General features: G+C 34.3%; 1 protein-coding gene and 1 long non-coding RNA gene across 2 annotated transcripts; one reads left to right on the top strand and one right to left on the bottom strand.

The window, feature by feature from the left end:
- Positions 1-1243: 1243 nt before the first annotated feature.
- On the bottom strand, positions 1244-3864 carry LOC111463835 (NAC domain-containing protein 21/22-like). The gene is made up of 3 exons (XM_023107774.1): positions 3496-3864; positions 2179-2444; positions 1244-1955 (listed from the first exon to the last, which is right to left on the bottom strand). Exons 1-3 carry the CDS (start codon positions 3662-3664, stop codon positions 1500-1502), a joined length of 891 nt encoding a protein of 296 aa, XP_022963542.1. The 5' UTR covers positions 3665-3864; the 3' UTR covers positions 1244-1499.
- Positions 3865-11752: 7888 nt separating this feature from the next.
- LOC111464098 lies at positions 11753-12986 on the top strand. The gene is made up of 2 exons (XR_002713991.1): positions 11753-11789; positions 12587-12986. It is a non-coding gene; the product is annotated as an uncharacterized LOC111464098 (long non-coding RNA).
- The last annotated feature ends 4350 nt before the right edge of the window (positions 12987-17336 follow it).

Here is a 17336-nt window from a genome sequence, read left to right as displayed (position 1 = left end):
CTGATACGGATAGTGTTGAGCTTAGAATGAAGATGTTCGATCGTAAATCTCTCCACCATATACACATACTCAAGTGAAAAATAAGTTAGATTCTACACGACCTGTAATGGCCCAAACCCACCTCTAGCAGATATTGTCCTCTTTGGGCTTCCTCTTAATGTTTTTAAAACGCGTTTGCTAGGGAGAGGTTTCCACACTCTTATAAAGAATGTTTCATTCTCCTTCCCAACCGATGTGGGATCTCACAATCTGCCTCCTTCGGGGCTCAGCGTCCTTGCTCGCATTCGTTTCCTTCTCCAATCGATGTGGGAGCCCCCAATCCACCCTCCTTCGGGTTCCAGCATCCTTGCTGGCACACTGCCTCATGTTCACCCCCTTTCGGTACTTAGCCTTTTCACTGGCACATTGCTCAGTGGCTCTGATACCATTTGTAATGGCCCAAGCCCACCGCTAGCAGATATTGTCCGCTTTGGGCTTTCCCTTTCGGACTTTCTCTCAAGGTTTTTAAAATGCGTCTACTAAGGAGGAGTTTCCACACCTTTATAAAAAATGCTTCGTTCTCTCTCCCAACCAAGGTGCATATCACCAAACCTTGTGAAACTTAAAGAAAACAAGAAAAATGAAAATTAAGAAAAAAAATATGTATGGCTTTCGCAAAATGAGCTCGGGGCAAGGTGTCTAAGTGCGAATGAAGTATGCACGACTCGGGTAAGACGATATTTAGACATGTACTCTCTTTAACGAAATCTCTAGGCTTGTTGATAGGCTTGTCGATGGGACCTCATGAATAGGCCTGCAGTCTCGATAGGACCTCATGAACAAATGGAAGGTATATTAGGATCTACATTCTCAATTCTAATGGAGAAAATCTTGTGTATATAATCGTAGTATGTCACGTCGTCTCATCCCCACAACATCTGAGAATGTCACGTGTTATTTCCAACTCATGCACAAGCTGTAACAGCCCAATCCCACCGCTAATAGATATTGTCCGTTTTGGTCCGTTACGTATTGCTCTCAGTTTCACAGTTTAAAAACGCGTTTGCTAGGGAGAGATTTCCATACCCTTATAAAAAATGTTTTGTTCCCCTCTCCAACCGATGTGGGATCTTACACAAGCTAAGTAACGTTCGGGGGATTTAAGGAATATTTCACTCTAACTCTAGAAGCTAAGTGACTTTCGTTTCCCCTTGAACTCTTACGATTCAAATGCATCTCCTCGAGCTTTGTGGGTCGTAGTTCCGCTTCGTCATCACATGAACTCTATATTGTGGTATCAAAAATCACAAGTTTATTACATCCACATTAATGCGCCTAACTGATATCATTACAGCTTTGACTAATGTTCTTTACAACAAGACCAAAGATTTAAAAGAAAGAATGAAATCTAAGTGTGTCCAAAGCAACAATGCCCCAATACTCTCCTATGTCCAAATGCACCATACATTAATATACAAGCTATATATCAACAGCGCAGCGTAGCAGATATCATCACACGTTCAGAGGAAAACCTGGCTGCTATCGACGTCGAATTCCATCTGATCCAAGTTCGATACGACGCCATCTCGAAAGGTATGTTCTTCCAAATCCATTTCCCACATAACCCCATAATCTGATTCATTAGTTTTGGGGCAGAAAAGTTGATCAGTTTTGGGATTATTGTCTTGTTTCTCTTGAGGAAGCTGCTGAAGGAGATGGAGAAAAGAACAGCTGCCTGTGTGGCTATGGCTAATCTGTTCGGGAGCTATCGAAGACGATAACGAAGCGATATCGATATCGACATTGTAGCTAGAAGGCATCACGGTCTTGCTCGGATCACTTGGGGGGGGAGATGGAGCTTGGACGAGTACAGAAGGAACGTGCTCGAAGTTTCCGAATGTGAAATGCTGGTTGAGTTTGTTGTTGTAGTCTTCTTGCTTCCCCTTTTGAAACACTCTACACAAAACCCAATCCTCCTGCACTCACATAAATTGGCTCATTTTGTTAATTTTGAAATTTGGAGGGACTAAAAAATAAATATTCTTCGTTAATGCAAACCAAGAAAAATTCATTAAATTGAATATGACCAAAGTGGAAAAAGACACCAACTTTTGTGTTGTTACCCTTTAAGGGTACATGAATATAATTCTTTCCAAATTGAAGGACTAAAAAGAAAAAACAAATATTGAAAAATCCAACCTTTGGGAGCCTATGAGGGGCCTCTAGACGAAATTCATGCATAATCCATCCCGTTTTAATCCCATTTGGAGCTCGGTTTCTATAAAACACCAAAGTCTTTTTCATCCCTACGATCTCCCCCGTTGACGAATCCACCACCGTTCGATCTTTCCCAGTTGCTTTCCAATATCCACATGTCGTCGCACGATTGGTTCGATATCCCGTCGCGTATTTTCGATCTCGAAAGCTGAAGAAGTACCACTCGTTGCTATTTAGCTTCGCCACCTCTTTTAATTCCCCCAAAAACAAAAAAGAATTAATTAGTTAAATTAATCTTTCGCTTTCATTAACTATATATGATTGAACTTGTTCTATTTAAGTAATGAATAATTTATCGAATAAAATAGAAACTAAGGCCTAAGGCTAATGAAGCCTATGATTAAGATATTAATCAACTAAATAATTAATAAATAAAAGTATTTTTTCACGCTAAATTACAATAATCGTCCTATCATAAAGGTATGATTAGCAATGTAATGATGATCATAAACAACAAAACAAGATTTGTTTGCATGAAAGAAAGATTTGATATATAATTTTGTGAAGAACAAAGAACAAAGAAGAAATGGATCAATAATTAATGAAGCTTGTTCTACAAGTTGAAGCTAGCTCAAGCACTTGTGGGAAAATGGGTATTATGACTCATCAACTTATATTATATTACTCCAATTATGGGACCAAAAGTTTCTCAATTTTGATCCATTGTTTTCCCTCTCTTCTACGTGTCTTCCCTAAACAAAACCTTATCTAATAGTTCGGGAGAGAAATAGAGCTTCGGTCTTGAAAAAAAACGCTAAAAACAGCTCAACGATCAAAGCATCTGATGGAATATTCTCGAAACAAAATGCTGAAAGACGAAATTTTTACACGAATGCACGTGTTTGTACGTGGGGTATGAGAGAAAGAGAGATTCTTTGGATATTTAATGTGAATGAGGTCGAGGTCGAGATCGAGATAAAATCCGACCCTCGTAAAAGGGTTGGGATTTAGCCAATTGTCATGAAATTAATGCCTCTTAAAACCACCTCGTATGACATCGAAAGGTAAACAAAGAACCAAAAACACAGATTTTTTGTCATACAAAACCACATCGTACTACACAAAAACATTGGAAAATCTTTGTTCTTTACAAGTTCATGCAAAAAAGTTCATCTTTTTACACACAAAACATCAACCAAACCAATTGATTAAGAAATATATGAACGAATTGAAGAAAACCCATTATGAATCCAAGAAAAACCTCCAAAATAGCTGAGATTCATAAGAAAAAGAGCCTACCAGGAAGCTGCCATGGCTCACAAGTATGCAAATCAATCTCCACAAGAGTGCCCTTAAGAACTTGTTCATTCATAATCTTTTTGTAAAGATAATGACAAACCAATTCTTCATCACTTGGGTAGAATCTAAACCCAGGAGGAAGGGAGGCTCCAATATCTTTAAGCCCCATTGCTATGAACAACTAAAAACTTAAGAACAAAATTATGGGTATTAAACTCAAGAGAAATGAAGAAGAAGAGAGCAATTTGGGGAAGGAAATGGGTATCTAATAAGGAATGAAGATTTGGTTGTATTGATATATATAGTTGGGGGTATGAATGAAAAAGGGGTTTATTTCCTATAAGTTGATATAAGCTTTTGGCAGGCCATGCTTATATGCATAGGGAGTTAGTTATAATGGTAAAGTTTTCAAGCAAAATCCCAAGTTGCAAGAAATCTTGAACAAAGGGATGATGACTATAAATTTTATTTTTTATTTTTTATTTTTTTAATTTTGAAAAGAAATTGTGCAAAAGGTCAAAAAAGTTTGATAAAGAAACAATCCAAAACAACCCTTTTTCCAATTACAATTATTAAAAATGGGGTTTGGAGTTAAATTTTTGTATTGAAACCCCTAATTTGAAATTGGTTTTTCTTGAGTTGCACGTAATGTAATAATTTATTGGGTTTTGAGTTTTACTTAGGGTTAATTGCATTAAGTAAACTCGATCCCACCGCTCTAATGTGGCTGGTAATTTTTCGTTGTTGATGTACGGGAGAGAAGTATTTCAAATTTACATCTAAATTGTCGTACGTCGTGACTTGTTGAATAATTTTTCATAAGAATGTCGTCCATTGAAGCTTACGTTAACAAATTGAGGCATATTGTGACGCCTGAGTAAAAAAGTGTAACAGCCTAAACCCACCATTAGCAAATATTGTCTGTTTTCGCCCGTTACGCATCGCTATTAGCCTCACAATTTTTAAAACGCGTCTAATAGGAAGATGTTTCCACACCCTTATAAGGAATGCTTCGTTCTTCTCTCCAATCGAGGTGGGATCTCACAATTTTGTAATAGCTCAAGCCCATCGCTAGTGAATATTGTCCGTTTTGACCTGTTACGTATCGTTGTCAGCCTCACGATTTTTAAAACGTGTCTAATAGGGAGAGGTATTCACACCCTTATGAGAAATGTTTCGTTCTCCTCTCCAACCGATGTGAAATCTCACAAAAAGAGTACATTTAATTAATCAAGACCACATATAAATAAGAGTGGTCCCGAGAATATGGCATAATAATTAAAAATTGTTTGATAGTTACTACCTATACCAACAACGTGCACCTTTATTCTTCGTCGCTCAATCATCAGAACTCAAAAGTTACGGAATTGAGAGTTGCTAATAAAGTTTATACGAATGAAACGAGACCATATCCGAATGAAAATTAAAAAAAAAATGTTTTTAAAAAATTGATAGTTACATTAATTAATTAAGAATATTTTAAACCATTATTAATCCCCTTCAAAAGAGTCCTCTCTCCTTTCTCTCTCATATTCAAAATAGAAATAAAAGAATAAAAAAAAGTCCTATATTTTAATAAGTATTTTAGGTTTCTAAATAAAAATTAAATTAACAATATTTTTAAATTTTAGTTCTAGTTAGGCAGATGATTCTCTTGAACCAATGTACTAATATGATACTTAATAGAAACTTTGATATTACACTCTAAAAACAAATACCTCAACATAGTTAGGAGATGATGTGATGGTTTAATAAACATAACGTTTGTCTTAATTTATACTCGTAGTAAACAAATCAGTATATAAGAATGTTGCAAGGCTCGAGAGGTTAGCACATACATACCATACATGTCAATAAAATTAGCGCGTGTAAGAATTACGTAACACATGTTTGCTCAGTGCTGTAAGCTACTTCAGTGTTATTATTTTGTCTCTTTCATCTGTTCGGTATCAAAGTCACTCGAGAAGGAAATTCTGAGGCAGTGTCTTGATTAAAGAGTTAAGCATATACATACATGTCAACAAAATTAGCTCGTGTATGAATTACGTAACGCACATTTGCAACCCAATAAGCTATTTCAGTGGTATTATTTTGTCTCTTTCATCTATCTGGTATCAAAACCACTCGGGAAGGAAATTCTGATGCAGTATATTGATTATAGAGTTAAGCATATACATACATGTTTATGAAATTAGCTCATGTATGAATTACGTAATGTATGTTTGTTCAGCCGTGTAAGCTATTTCAGTGTTATTATTTTGTCTCTTTCATTTGTATTGTTTGAAAGCCACTCGGGAAGGAAATTCTAATGCAGTATATTGATTATAGAGTTAAGCATATACATACATGTCAGTAAAATTACCTCGTGTATGAATTGCGCAATGCACGTTTGCTCAGCCCTGTAAGCTATTTCAATGTTATTATTTTGTCTCTTCATCTATCTAGTATCAAAGCCACTCGGGAAGGAAATTTTGAGGTAGTATAATTATAGAGTTAAGCATATACACACATGTCAATAAAATTAGCTCGTGTATGAATTACGTAATGCACGTTTGCTCAACCCTGTAAGCTATTTCAGTGCTATAATTTTGTCTCTTTCATTTGTCTGGTATCAAAGTCACTCGGGAAAAAAATTTCAAGGCAGTATTTGATTTAAATACTAAACCCGAAAAAAATATATAAAGTAGAAGACTAAAAATGTATGTTTCCCAAATAGAATTCTAATATGATTGATACTCAATAATTAGAGCATTGGATAGGTACTTTGGCCAAATCAAACAAACAAAGTTCATTCTCTTGATAAGCATATTAACCATTTTTATCTTTAACTACAAAGACATATATATATATATATTCAATAATGATAAGAAAAGACTATTTTATAAGATGGGAAAGTATTTGAATCAATTAAATCATGGCTACATTTATTAAATTCTATTAATCAAGGTTGAGATACATTTAATTATACAAATGGGACCTATGCTAATGATCATATAAAAAGATTATATTATATGATAAATCCATAGTTCAAGAATGTAACACATGAATAAGAGAATGGCAATAATTTTTTAATATATGGACAAAAGTATGCACATCACGAAGTGTACAAAAATTTTAAAATAATTGTATATGTCAAGAATCATTGGACAAGTGTCAAATAAAATCATGTTTTTTTTTTTTTTAATCATACCCTCACGAAAATTCATATTATTTGAGGACCGGGTCGAGAGAAAAATTAGTGAAATAGTCTCGATTTCATTATATATGTCTTATTCAGTTAAGTTAAATAAAAAATATATATTTTTTAAAAATGTTTGTGGGACAGAAATGAGAATGGTCTCGGAGTTATGAACTTATAATCTATAATCGAAAGCTTAGACACTTGGCTTAAAACCTTATCTGAAAAAGCAGTCAATTATGCAATTTGATGTATCTTTGTCCCCTTCGTAATTATACTTTTTTGAAATGTTTGTGGGTCATGGAGAGAAAAATGAAGCATTCCTTATAAGAGTGTGGAAACGAAGCCCTAGGAGACACGTTTTGAAACCATGAGGTTGACAGTGATACGTAATGGGCCAAAACGGACAATATTTGCTAGCAGTGGGCTTAGGCGGTTACAAATGGTATTAGAGCTAGACACCGGGCGGTGTGTCAACGAGGAAGTTGGGCCTCTAAGGGGGTGGATTGTGAGATCCAACATCAGTTGAATAGGGGAACGAAACATTCCTTATAAAGGTGTGGAAACGCGTTTTAAAACCATGAGGCTGACAGTGATACATAACGAGTCAAAGTAGATAATATCCAGTGGGATCGGGTTGTTACACCCAATCTCTCATTTAATTTCGTTCTTCTTCTGTATCGTCACCGTCATTTTTTTTTTAAATAATGTTAACGTGTAGTTAAAATTTCTAGAGTTATACTAAAAAAACAATGAATTTAGTAGGTAGGGAAAGATGGATTAAAAGATTAAATTAGATAAAAAGGGAAAAGAGATGGTAACATAATTAATTAGGGATATGATTTCAAGGAGAGGATTAGTTATGAAAATGATGTAATTAATAATTGAAGGTACAAAAAAAAACCCTAATTTGAGGAGAAAAAGCCACGTAAGCACTAGAAGTGGAATTTATGTATACATGTGATGGGAAAATGTATACTAAGGAACAAGTAAATGAAAATATGACGTATGAAAAGCATATTATAAACCAAAAAATAATAATTGAAACTATATAAAATACAAATTATTTAATGAATTGTATTGTTAGGGTTCTTTTCTAAAGAGGGAATTTTGTTAGGTAATGTATATCAAAGATGATGACAGATTTATATTATATGTTGGAGAATGAGTAACGGCTTCATATTCTCCCTTCCTTCTTTTCAATAATTTACTCCTAAAATTACTATCCTTTTTAATTAATTTTTAATCATTGCATAAGTTAAGTTAATTAATTTAATTAATTCTTGGATTTTCTCGGTTTGATGTGTTGATTAAAGGTGTTTATATGACGGGAGAACTCGACCAACTTGGTCTACCCGACCCAACCGAACTTTTGGGTTGGATTAGATCCTTTTTCATATTCCTTGGGTTGAATTTTTTGAAAATTAAAAATTTGGGTTGGATCACGTACGGTTAGACGTTTTTTTGGTAAGATCAACCCGACTAATCGAAAAATTGAGTTATAACTCAGCCCTGCTTTAAATATTATTTTGAAGAATTAAGAATATTTATGTCTGTAACGGTGACTTATAAATATTTGATATTTGAAGAATTAAGAATATTTATGTTTGTAACTTATGTTAGTTATATGTTGTGACTTATGAATATTTGATATTTGAGTTTTACGAGATTTTATGTAATGTTTTGACCTGTTACGTATTGGCGTCAACCTCACAGTTTTAAAACGCGTCTATTAGGGAGAGGTTTTCACACTCTTATAAGGAATGTTTCGTTTCCCTCTCCAACCGATGTGGAATTTCACAATCCACCCCCTTGGGAGCCATCATCCTTGTTGGCACACCACTAGTTGACTGGCTCTGTTACCATTTGTAACCGTGCAAGCCCACCGTTAGCAAATATTGTCTGCTTTAGCCTGTTACGTATCGTCGTCAGTCTCACGGTTTTAAAACTCATCTACCAAGGAGAAATTTCTACACTCTTATAAGAAATGTTTAATTTTTCTCTTCAACCAATATGAGATTTCACATTTTAGTTATTAATGTAACATGCATGGTGAATAAGTAGGACTTTTTTAAATAATTCAAAAAAATAACCCGACAACCCAAGGTTGTGAGCTCTATTTAGGTTTCTTGAGTCACCAACTCATTTTAAATAATTAAAAAAATAACTAGACAACTCAACCCAACTCAAAAATAGAAGGTTTGATTGTGAACTCTATTATAGTTGCTCAGATCACCGACCCATTTTAAATAATTAAAAAAATAACTTGACAACCCAATTCATTTCAAGAGTAGAGTATCGGGTTCTGAACTCTATTCGGGTTACTCGGGTCACCAACCTAATTCAGATTAGTCCAAAAGAATTTTTCAACCCGACTCGTGTACACCCCTACATTATTAATCTCGTCCCCATACAATTAATCATTTAGATTCATGTAACCAAGCCCAATTCTTGTATTTGGATCTTGAAATAGAACAAAGATTTGGTTAATCAAACACACTAATCCCTAATTAATTAGTGTTAATCATAATCGACTCATTCATTTTTATTTTCTTTTCTATCTTTTTTTTTCCCTTTAAAAACACATTTTATTCAATAATATTTGATGGCTCATAATCTCTTTTTAGAAACTAATTTTATTACGAAATAAATAAAATTTCCACGTGGCAATTTTTCGAAGATTATTTTCAAATTTAAATTAATTTTACAAGTATTTTTAGTGTATATTTATTAAATATATAGTTCACTAAATGCCAAATGTATCACTTCTTTGGGTCAGAAACGTATACTATATGGTAGAAGGAAGTTTATACATTTAATTAATTGAAATTTTTCTTCTTCTTATTATTTTCTCATTAATGTATTTCATATTTCAATCTAGCTAATAAAAAAATCCATAATAAAAGATATTGATGAAATTAGCTACATGGCTTAATTACTTGCTTAAATTAGAAAGAAATTAGCTTCAATTATCCAAGAAAAGCCAAAATTAACTTTATAATATAATGGAATATAATTATAGTTCAATGTATTATCGTGCTTTTTAAACTTAGGATGTAACATGAATGAACCGAGACTATATTCGAATAAGAGCGATTTTGAAGATATGAAGTTATTACTACTTATATCAATAACGTGCACATTTCTTTTCAGTAACTCAATCATAGGAACTCGAAAGTTTAGTTTGAGCAATTTTTATGACGGGTGAACGATAAAAAAGCATGCTAAAAGGGCTTGTGTTAGTTTGTGGGGATAGTTTTCATTTTTACGAGCAATTCAAGACAAACAGGTAACATACATGGTTTATGTCGTAAGCGATGCAGGAAAATGTCGGAGTCATCAGTTATCAAATCCTGATCCCAAATTCTAATTTAAATTCTGGGCATGGATGTTATCTACTCCCAATGGCTACGAATTGATTTCAGTAAAGAAATCGTGAGAAAAACAAACACGTTTTCATAAACAAAATCGTTACCAAACGGAACAGATATGAATCATTTAGGGTTAGGGTTAGGGTTAGGATTAGAAAGTGATAGTGACAAGCCCATTGATTGCTAGGGTTAGGGCATTCATGTGCACAAAAGTAAAAAATAAAAAAGATTAAATATTAAAAAATCATGAATTTTCAACAACTTTGCCATGAAATGAGCAACTTTTTGTGTATTTTATAACAACGCTTTATCCAAAAGCTAAGTTACTTCACTTTTGGGGAAAAACCTTGGATAGCCTTTTACATAACTCTACTTATTTCCGAGCCCTAATTGCAGGTGTTCGTGGGTTAGGTTGGTCGGGTTGAGATATGCTTTTAGACCCAACTCAATTGTTTGGTCGTAAATTTTTTCATCTCAAACAACTCTTATTAAACAAATAAAATTTTTGAATTAGATTGGTTCGTGTTGTTCGGGTCATTTATTCAAATTTTTTATTTTAATAAAAGTAAAATGTTGTCTTTTGATTTTCTTTGTTGGGAAGCCCCCTTTGATTAATGATCGTTTTGTGCAGCTCGCTACTCCCCAAGGCCAGGGACGGGGTCGAACCGTCATTCCAGGATTTACAGTCCGGTACATTTCCATTATGTTACCTAGCCAAACCCCCCAGCTCATGTGCCAAAGTCAAACGGTTGTTCTTTAAATGTTAGTTCGGGAACATCTATTTATTTATTTTTAAATATTTAATTAAAATTTATCACTCAAACAAGATATTTATTTTTGAAAACTTACATTTCAAATAATTAAAAATTTATTTTAAACGTTGTTAGAGAATAAACAATAAAAAAAATTATGAAGTTAAATAAATGTAGGTATATAAATGGTATCCTAAGCAAAAATGTACTAATTAAAATTAACAATAAATTCAAGATAGTTCGATTCAACTCAATCTAGTTTTAAGTAAATCTACTCAAATCGTACAGTTGAGTTGGGTTGATCAAGTTTTTGGGTCATTAGATATTTTTTTAACACCCCCTATGTAATAATCCTTCATAATATTCACATGTTCTTCCTCGAGTTAGTTCGATTCAACCTACTCTAGTTTTAGGATAACTTATTCAAATCGTACTGGTCGAGTTGGGTTGATCGGGTTTTTAGGTCATTGGATTTTTTGAGCACCCCTACATAATAATCTCACATTCTTCCTATAAGAAAAACCCTAGCTTGATTTCCCCGAGCTCAAAAATTGGAACTCGACCTCTCATTTCATGCCATTCCTTCACGTTTTTTCTCTCTAAATTTCTTAAGATTCAAACCCTTTTCACAAAAAGTAACATAACCGTTAAAAATGAGAATTAATGTCGTTTTTTATCTCAACAATATCACCTTTTTAAGATTTGGCTTCCACGACAAGATTTTATCATATTAGAATAACATTGTTTTCAAACAAAAGCTAACGTATACCATTCAACTATAGAAGGAAGTGAATCCCAAAAGTTCACCTTCTCAAAAGTGATTTTTTTTCCTTATTTTTTAAGAGTAGTTTGACGTGAGATTCTACGTCGGGTGGAGAGAAAAACGAAGCATTTCTTATAAGGGTGTAGAAACCTCTCACTAGCAGACACGTTTTAGAACTGTGAGACTGACGACGATATGTAACGAGCTAAAACGGACAATATCTGCTAGAGGTGGGTTTGAGCTGTTATAAATGGTATCAGAGTGAGACACCCGACATTGTATCAGTGAGAACGCTGGACCTCAAGGGAGGTGGATTGTGAGATTCCACATTGGTTGGAGAGGGGAACCAAGCATTCTTATAAGGGTGTGGAAACCCCTCCCTACCAGATACGTTTTAAAACCGTGAGGTTGATAGTGATACGTAAGAAGCTAAAACGGACAATATCTGTTAGAGGTGAGTTTTTGTTGTTACAAATGGTATCAGAGCCAGACACCCTACAGTGTGCCAGCGAGGACGCTGGGCACCAAAGAGGATGGATTGTGAGGTTCCACATCGGTTGGAGAGGGAAACGAAACATCTCTTATAAGGGTGTGAAAACCTCTCCCTAGCAAACACGTTTTAAAACCATAAGGCTGATAATGATACGTAACGAGCCAAAGCGGACAATATCTTCTAGCAGTGAGCTTGGGCTATTACAAATGATATCAGAACTAGACACCGGGCGGTGTGCCAGCGAAAATGCTCGGTTCCCAAGAGGGGTTGATTATTATAAGAGTGTGGAAACCTCTTTTTATCTGTAGACAATATCGAGTTGCGGTGGGTTTGGACTATTATATTTCAAATCGAAACCAATTTGGAATTTCTTTTCGCCCCTCGTTTTCACATAAATCATTTATGTGTCACTTTCAAACTTAAATTATTATTTGAAAAGATTCGGTGGATAGCTTGCAAACATGGGAAATTGTTTTGTACAAGTAAAGTCTATCACAAAATATGAATATTAATCAGTTTCTTTTTCTTCCTTAGCTCTCTTCGCCACCTAGCTAGGGTTTAATTTTACAGCTTCTTCTCAATCCCTCTTGTTTGGCCACCAAGAAACCTCGAGGAAATCTATGAGACACGACACAAATAAAACATGGCCCTCCCAAGATCTGTCTAGAGAACGTGGCATGAACATGTTCTCAAAGTACGAATAAGTTGCATCATGGTCTACCATGGGATTATCTTTGTTAGATTCATTGAAAAGTTATGAATAAAAAGCGTAATTGAGTATAATTCAGTCGTAATTGACATGTACTTCTTATATTTTAAAAGATATCGTGAAACAATCAAATATATGGAGTCATCCGTGATCGAAATTTTTAGATTTAATGATGAATTAATACGGTATCGAGTCTTGGAGAGAAATCATATGAATTGTGAAGGGTTATGTCGGGAGAACATGGCATTAACCGTTGTCAATATATGAATAAGATGGATCAAAGTGTGGGATTATGAACAAATGATTGAAGATATGTAGTCATGTTCGAGCTTTTATTTCTCACAATTATTCATTTTTTTTTCTCCGCTCTTCTTGAATGCCCTCGTTAAGAGATCTACCGCTAGCAAATATTGTCCTCTTTGGGCTTTCCCTTTCGGGCTTCCCCTCAAGGCTTTAAAAGTCGTCTGCTAGGGGAAGGTTTTCACCCACTTATAAATAGTGGTTTGTTCTCCTCCCCAACCAATGTGGGACATCACAATCCACCCCCTTCGTGGCCCAGCGTCCTCGCTGGCACTCTTTCCTTCCTCCAATCGATGTGGGACCACCCCCAAATCCACCCCCGGTGGTTTGTTCTCCTCTCCAACCAACGTGGGACATCACAATTCACCCCCCTTTGGGGCCAAGCGTCCTCGCTAGCACTCTTTCCTTCCTCCCATCGATGTGGGACCGCTCCCAAATCCACCCCCTTTGGGGTTAGCGTCCTTATTAGCCAATGTGGGACATCACACAAAATAAGGATTAAAAATTTGTGAAAGTTTAAACGTATTTTTAATTTCTTTTAAAAGTTCGAGCCTACAATGAAATTTTTAAAAGTTTAAAGGTATTTTTGAAACACTCCTTTAAAGTTCAAAAATATTTTTGAAATAAAATAGAGCAAGAATATATTTTTTATTAGAAAATTTTAATATATATATAAGGGATTAAATTAAAATTGTAAAAAAAATGGAATTGATTAAGGTATATTGAGTCCGCCGCCAACCCAAAGGAGGCCCACAAATGGAGAGAGATTATTGAGGCAAATTATTTGGGGACTTTCACATCAAAACCATAGGCTCCAAAGTTTGTATCTTTTTGTTTATTTATAACCTAATCTTCACCAAACTTCAATATTTGGACCCTTTTTTGCTCTTCATTTTACCATAGAGTTAATTAGAAAGTTATATTTTACCTATAAATCGTGTACGTTCTCCTAAATCTTAACCTCTAAATCTTCCCTTTATGTATTGGGTGTCGGCACCATTCTGTAACCCCGTCAACTTCCTCACACCCTCGTGTCCTCTTCGACTTTGGTGAATTCAGTACTAAACCCTATCAAATTTTGCTTCTCGAGTTCTTGTCGAATCATTTCAAACGAGCCCTTGGAAATTGAAGTCTGACTCCTTTTTTATGGCACGATAACTGATCTTCTTATGGACCCTTGAATTTACGAACATGTTAGATGGTTTAGTCCTCTACCTATGTTGTATACTCTATGACATTGCATAAGATGATGTGATTATGCTACTATGAGGGGGACGGTTTGGGATTTGCGAACTAACTCCTAATTGTGAACTTGTCTCGATTGACAAGGGTTCACATAGTATTTTATTAACTCGGAGAGACGTAGGGTCACTCCCCTTATGATTATACAATGTGGAGATTGTTAAAGGGTTGTCAATTAACCTTTAATAGCAGAATTGACTCGATTGACTAGAATTCTACATATGTATCTGATAATAAGTTGTCTCGCAAATAAAATGTGAAAACTATTAAAGGGCCGCTCGGTTAACGCTTAATAGTGAATCTACCTCGATTGGCTATTACCTATATTGGTATCTAATGCTGAGGTGATGTATGAGAGGGTTGTGCGCTAGATAATTTATGATATATAGCCATAAGAATAGTCTGTGTGTAGATGATTAAGCGATCTTCGGCTATCTCTTAGTCATGAACTTGCTCAAATACGCGCAAGAGTTCACACAAGTATAGTTTAGTTAGCCGGCACGTGAGTTGCTCCCTCAACATTATGATGATAGATTATGATTATGAGTATTATTAGAGAATCGCCAACTAATCCCTCACTTATTATTTATGTGCATGATTTGAAGAAAAGTTAGTAGAAAGCTAACTAAATCATCTTTAAGAAGACCCTAAAGAGATAATCGAGCTCATATGAGCGGTTTGAGCTGAGGTTGAGATTGATTACGAGAAAGAAATGAGCTTTGAGAGGAGATAGACTATGAGAAATAATAAGCTCAAATGAGCTAGATTACGAGAATTGATGAGTTTCGAGGAACTAGATTTTCAATGACGATAAACTTTAAGTAACAAAAATTAGTATGACGAGCTCGAATGAACTAATAAAACCTAGTTCCTAATTTCTTAAAAACCTATGACTTAGACACAATACTTGATAGAGTATAAGACATAAAAATACAGAACATGAATGAATATCTGACACTAGGACTTCAAATAATTTAAGAGCATATAAGCAAACTACTTACCGAGTATTTCTATACTCATTTAGGCTACTGTTCTTTTTGGAACATGAGTTGTTCGACAGAAACGAGTGCATACACGAGTTGTGATCTATAAGAGTTGAGATAAAAGAAATAAAAAAAAAATCTACCGATTATCAAATTTTGTTTTTTTAAGTTCACCGACATAAATAGACGAGAATTCAACTTCTAACCGATGTAACTGTTAATATATCCCACGTCATCAAACATTCTTAAACTTGTCAAATTCCTTTGCTAATGTCGTGTGGTTGAAGTTGAAAGTGACCAAGTTTAAACAGCTAAAGAGAAATTGTTGCAGCTAGAATTGACAAACAAACTCAAATAATTAGATGAACTCAAAAACAAATTTCAATAATTACATGTTCAATATATATCTTTATGTTTAACAAACAAATGGGATGATGTGGGTTTTTTTTTTTTTCAATGTAATTAACGAAAATGAACAAAAATTTCGATATCAATCTTATTCTTATCTTATTAATGATAGAGTATCTTTAGTTCAACAACACGTAAGTATCAAAATCTGAACTTCGAATCTTGATTTTGGTCGAAGATTCATGTTACAACCAGCTCGGATTAGCTAAAAATGATTAGAACGAGTTTGAATTTGATGAAATGAGAGCCGAAGAATGTTTCAATTTGGCTGGTACAAATAAAAAGGGTACCTGATCATATATGCAATATTTGATGGTGGATAAGATTCGAACATCTGATCTCTTAGTCAATAAAAAAACAAGATTCGAACATCTGATCTCTTAGTCAATAAAAAAACATATGTTTTCATGAGTTGAAAAGATTCGAACGTTTGATCTCTTAGTTAATAAAACATATATGTGTTCACGAGTCAAATTACAAGTCAAACTACGATGTTTTTTTTTTTTTTTTTTTTTTAAAGTATTCGAGCTACGTAAAATCATGGTTCAAGGAAATGTGACGTAGTTGGTAGAGTTTTGAATGTTTCATTTCTACCCATGAAGAGGCTTTTAAGTATTCGAGCTACATAAAATCATGGTTCATATGACCCAATAACATGATCAACTTGGACTGGTGGACTCCCTCGATTCATTGTACTGGAACAATCCGAGAAGAACGATTAGGGTCATATTCTATTCTTTCTACAATACCCATAGATGAAGTGGTTCGTTTGAGATCAATTCTTCACTGCAATCGCTTCGATCCACCCCCTTGATGAAAAACCGTAATACGCCCTAAGAAATTCCTACCAGGAGACTTCCCTATACTCAATAAGTGCTCTCCCCTCTTGGCTTTGTCTCATTGTCGAGATCATAATACTTAACCCAAACTAAAAAGAGTATAATTAGGTTAGATTTCTTTTCTCGCTTCGTGGGTTAACATTTTTTTGGTCAGATCAACCGGATCAACTTGAAAATAAAGTTACAATCCACCCAACCTATCCTATTTAAAAAAAAAATTAAAAATATCAACGTTTATAATCGATGTTGGTGATGCGTTGTGCCTTATAAATATTTGATATTTAAATTTAATAAGATTTTAGTTATTAATATAATATGTATTATACATAAATATAATTTTTTTAAAATAATTAAAAAAAAAGTAACCCAACAACCAGATGAATTCGGCTGGATTGAGCTGTGAACTCTATTCGTTTGATCAGGTCACTCGGTCGCCCAAAAGATTCTTCTAAAAACATATTTTTTAGTTCAAAAATGTATGTCGTCCATGGACGATTATCCATTTTATGGTTTAGACGCAATCATTTATATTAAAAAAAAGTATATTATATTTTCTTAAATACTTAGAACACTCAATATACACGTGAATAATACCCGAGAATTATGTTTAAAAAAAAAATCGAGTTGACCCAAAAGACTTTTCCAACCCCCTACACGAGTTTTACTTCAACAATTTATGTCTTGTCTATTGAACTTTGTTGCAACACGATTATCGATTTTATGGTTTAGACGTAATCGTTTACATTAAAAAAAAAAAAAAAGTATATTATATTTTTTTTAAATGCTTAGTACACTCAATGTAC

The sequence above is a fragment of the Cucurbita moschata genome, unplaced genomic scaffold (assembly GCF_002738365.1).
Source record: "Cucurbita moschata cultivar Rifu unplaced genomic scaffold, Cmos_1.0 Cmo_Scf00029, whole genome shotgun sequence".
NCBI lineage: Eukaryota > Viridiplantae > Streptophyta > Magnoliopsida > Cucurbitales > Cucurbitaceae > Cucurbita > Cucurbita moschata.
Note: the sequence above shows the minus strand (reverse complement) of the source record. Positions and strands in the feature narration are given on the sequence as shown.